General features: G+C 56.6%; 1 protein-coding gene across 1 annotated transcript in view; it reads right to left on the reverse strand.

Moving 5' to 3' along the window:
- Window positions 1-745: 745 nt before the first annotated feature.
- LRRC43 (leucine rich repeat containing 43) overlaps window positions 746-4645 on the reverse strand; it is a 12432-nt gene continuing 8532 nt past the window's right edge. The window contains exons 5-10 of the mRNA XM_019507280.1: window positions 4024-4202; window positions 2685-2805; window positions 2162-2301; window positions 1882-1971; window positions 1058-1261; window positions 746-904 (exon numbers count right to left, since the gene is read on the reverse strand). Coding sequence (XP_019362825.1) covers window positions 794-904; window positions 1058-1261; window positions 1882-1971; window positions 2162-2301; window positions 2685-2805; window positions 4024-4202 — 845 coding nt within the window. The 3' untranslated portion in view covers window positions 746-793. The remainder of the gene's footprint in view (window positions 905-1057; window positions 1262-1881; window positions 1972-2161; window positions 2302-2684; window positions 2806-4023; window positions 4203-4645) is intronic.

The following is a 4645-nucleotide window of genomic DNA, read 5'->3' on the forward strand; positions in this document are numbered from 1 at the left end:
CCCGGGGCGCGGCGGGCTCCCCATGCCGGCAGGCCCCGGGCTGTTAGATCTGCGGGACACACCGGGCTGAAAGGTGGCCTGGCCGCGCGGCTTTGCCAAGCCCGAGGCGGCGCTCAGCTGCGTGCTGCGCACCAGCCCCGGCGAGGGCTGGCAGCTGCTGGCACCGGCGCTGGCTCGCGGCGGCAGCTGTGCAAATGACGGGAAAGGGCGGGCGCCGGGCTCTGCGAGCAGCACACGCGCGGGCTGGCGCCGTGTTTGTGGCATCCTTGCAGGGGTGGTGCCTGGGCAGGGGCACGGCTTCCCGGAGCTTGCAGCCCCACGGAGGCGGCCAGTGAAGCGAAGCAGGACCCTGGGGATCTAGCCCCAGCCCTGCCACAGACTCGCCGTGCGACCTCGGTCAAGTCACTTCCCCTTCACGTGCCCCAGGGACCACCTCTGTCCAAGGGAAAGCGTACTGCTTGGGCATCTCGATCTGCAGACGAAAAGCACTGCGAGACCGCTGGGTGCCGGTCCTGGCCGTGCGCGACTGCTACGCAACACCCTCGCCTAGGTCAGCCGGTCCACATCCAGGACTAGGCAGACGTACAGCGCGGGTGCAGACCCCGGTCCAGCACAGCTGAACTGCAAGCGCGAGAGCAGTTCCCGCTAGCTCAGCGCAAGCCCCCGCGTCCTCCAGGCGAGGACCTTGCTGCGCATTGGGAAGGGGGAGGAAGCTCGTGCTGACGCTCCCCCAGGCCGCGTTGGGTTTCTCGTGCATGCAGCATGCCAGACCCGCAGTAAAAATGGTCACAGCTTACGCGGGCCCACCCCCGTTACCTTTGGCAGGTGCCGTGGGCTTCCGGCTTGCCGTGCTTTCTCCCTCTGGTCCCGGCTTTTTGCTCCCATCTTTGCCCTTCTTCCCCTCCTGCAGAACAGAAGCGTTTCCGTGCTGAGTGGGACGGGGCTCAAAGCCAAGAGTTTAGCCTATGAAACCAAGCTAAACCCTGGGGCAGATCCCGAGAGGCACCGCGCCTCTGTAAACAGTGGGGTCCTGGGGGCGGGGGGGACAGGCTGGTACCTTCTCCTTTGGAGAGGGCGGTCGAGTAATACTCTCGGGGATCAGGACTCCGAAGTCACACACGACTGCCACAGGTTTGTCGCCTGCCAAGAGGCTTTCCAGCTTCACGTGTCTGGACCCCAGGGTCCTCAGGATGGGTGGGTCGCTGCGGAGCTCAGCCGTGGCTTCCTTCTTCTGTTTCGGCTTATCGCTGGGCTTAGCACCCTGCACAGCACCGATGGGAAAACACGAGCAAGTGCCCTGAGGCTTGAGATGGTATCAAGACACCTGGCAACCACCCCCAAGAGGCCAGGCTTACACACTGGGTACCACGGCCTCAGCTCTCTGCACCCCGAATCAGGGCTGAGCGCGAGGGCTGCCGTCAGATGCCACCCTCCCAGACTAAGAAGGTGTAGGGGACTTTAGCAAGAGCTTCGGAAACATGTAAGAGGGTTTTCAAAAACCAAAGCTCTGATTATAACCTGGCCGCTCCGGGGAGGAGGGGCTCAGTCTCGTGTGGGAACAACCTCTGCCAAACAAAGCCCAACAGGATGGGGAAATGTGCTCTCATCCTTTTGGGCTCCCATGGTGGGTTTTTCTCTTTTCCATGCAATATTTTTGAAGGCAGCCCCCACCTGGAACCAAAACCATCGTATGACCAAGCCAAGCCGTTGTCTCGGCACCCCCTTTGAGCGGTTCTGTAGAAACACAGGTCGTCTCTGCTCTGGGGTGGGGAGCGGTGAGCTTGGCAGCTTTGTTAAAAGTAAACTGGCCTTTTCACCCGTATTTCCGTGCTGTTTGCAGGGGCCTGTCTTGTCAGCTCAGCCAGTCTCTCATCCTTTTACCTTGGCACTGTCCTTCCGTTTGCCCTTGTCTGCTTTCCCCTTCTTGCTTGCATTTTCAACCGGAGATGCAGTAACAGGCCATGAAAGCACCTGTCGAGATATAAGAGGCTGGTTCTCATGCTGCAGTACTGTGACCAACACAAGAAGCCCTCCTCTAGGAGAGGGGACTTGTTCACACACCCAGAAAAGGGAACGCCGGCATTGCAGTTCAGTCAAGAACTGCTCCTTCCTTTCTCAGCCTGACTCGGTCCCCTGCAGCCAGACCGTGCAGGGCATTTACCTTTTCTTCCATAACGGTGACGGTGGTTCCAGCCTGCAGGTAACGCTTCAGGGCTACAAGGTCTGTAACCACATGCTCCTTCGTGTAGCTGCACTCAACAGTGTCCGCCCAGGGCTTTCGAAGGGTTTGGTGCGTGTTTGCTAGGAAAGAAAACACAACAGTAACAATGGAAACAAGCCGCCTGACCACCACCCCTACAGCCACAGAGCGCAACTGTCAGCTCCAGCCTATAATACTGTCACTGTCCAGCTGAATGAAAGGAGAGATTCAAAGCAGCCCTCAAAGACGTGAGAATCTGGTTTGCATTCACCTGAATGGTTTGGGCAGCAACGCCCACCCCGGATCAGGTGACCCGCTGGAGACTAATACCCCCCATTCATTATTGATAGGCCTGGTCTTGATTACGGAGCTGGCTGTGGCCTACGGTGCTGGGAACCTTGTTCATGGCAACGCATTCGAAAGAGGCAGCGGATGACATAGCAAGGGGAATGATGTGCCCCCCGCATTCGCTTGATGTGTTTACCAGGATTAGCAGACGGCTCCTGTTGGGATAGAGACTGCACTTCATCCCCTTCACGGGTGCCCCTTTCTGGACTCTTGGGGTATGGTGTAGCCGCAGCACAGCTCTCCTGGAGTTTGGGTACCTATAACAGAAAGGCATCAGAAGCAGCTGTGGGAGAGGCCAAGTGATGGCTGAGACTGCAGCGGGGCACAGGATGCAAGGGGAGCAAGGGGCAGCGCTGAAATACCAGGCCACAGTCTCCCTCCATCGCAAGACCCAGGGAAGGTGCACTGGCAGGCCAGTAATGCCGCACAGGGTCCTACTGATGCCCCCGGGACCAAGTCCACATACTTCAATACATAAGAGCATCCCTCTGTACAGGGGTGTAGGTTGTAGCCGTGTTGGTCTACGCAGACAAGGTCCTTTCGGTAAACGTGATATCTGTTATTAGACCGACTCAAATAGTTGGAAAAATTCTTAGCAAGCCTTCGGGTTTGAAAACCCTTCGTCAGGCTGAGGAAGCACTGGCAGGTCCAGGAAGAGCTCACACCAACTGCAGATGCTTCCTCAGCCTGATGAAGGGTTTTTAAACCCTTCATCAGGCTGAGGCTAAGAAGAATGTTTCCAACTATTTGAGTCGGTCTAATAAAAGATATCACATTTATCCAAACAAACTTATCTCAACACCACAGCCTGCTGCAGCAGCACAGCACGCGGGGCCGGGGCCCGGAGAGGGTCAGTTCACAACAGTTTGGGGCTGGTCTGCACAAGGTGGTGGAAAAACATCAAGGCCACATTTGCAGCCTAGCTATGCATCAACCAGGGCTGCTCCGTTGCAACATTTCAAGTTATTACATTTGCACTTTTTATCTTCCTTTTCTCCCTTTCTGGTTCACGGTTTGAAATTTATCTCTGCAGTGAGAAAACCAGAAACTTACTTTCCTTTCATTTGGAGCTGAGATTCTGGGGTGCTCACAAGCCTCAAGGGCCCAGAGCTATTCCAGGGGGTGAGATTTGCAATAGAAATCAGCAGCACAGCTGCCCCACACTGTCAGGGACCAACTCCAGAGGGGCGATGGGAAGTTAGTTTCCAGCGTCAAGTCACGCGTCAGCATCTTTGCTGAGATCTCCAAAAGGAGGCAGTTGCAGGCCCATGTTCTCTGTGATATAGGTGGTGTCCCCTCAGACCCGGGCTGCTGGGAACTCACCAAACTTATTTCACACAGCCACTGGATGGGAACAGCTTTCAGTCACTGCTGACCCGGGCTGTGTGACCTGAAGGTAAAAGGCTGCCGATCCCTCTAACCCTCTGCCTCCCCCAGTTCCCTTGCTGTGTGCTGCAATCCCTGCGCGCACAGACCTGAGCACTCTTAGCACCCTTGCTGGTTTCCCCCTCGGCGAACTCATACGTCACATAATAGCTGTAGGCAATCACTGGAGAGTCTGCGCCGCTTTCCAGCTGCTCCAGGGTGGTGGGGCAGGGGATGCCCTCGATTTTTCCCACCGTCACGACTATTTGTGCTTCATTTACCATAAGCTCTGAAAAGAAGACAATCCAACCACTGAGCTGCCAGGGACACGTCCCAAAATAAGGTGACAAAGGAAGCACGCAGAGCAAGAGCTCACTTAGGACAACAACAGAAAACCCTCTGCTTCAGCAACCCATGCCTGCTACCACAGCCTCCCCGTAGCTTTTGGCCTGCTAATGCCATAGCGAGCTTAGGCCACGTGGGGTCACTCACAAGCCATGCAAACAGCTCCTTTTTCTCAAGCACTGGCTTGCCGTGTTCCCAGATACAGTCTGGCATGATTACCCCGCTTCCAGGAAGCAAGCCCAAGTGCATAAGCAACAAATATCCTGAGCTTGAAGGAGGGCTCCCTTGCCGAGGGGAACGTGACCCCACGTCCTGGGGAGCGGGCAGGTGCCCGCATGTAGCCGCCTACACGTGGGGTATTTTCCTACTGAAAGTTGAGCATGTGGG

The sequence above is a fragment of the Gavialis gangeticus genome, unplaced genomic scaffold (genome assembly GCF_001723915.1).
Source record: "Gavialis gangeticus isolate Ggan-Ray unplaced genomic scaffold, GavGan_comp1, whole genome shotgun sequence".
Taxonomy (NCBI): Eukaryota; Metazoa; Chordata; order Crocodylia; family Gavialidae; genus Gavialis; species Gavialis gangeticus.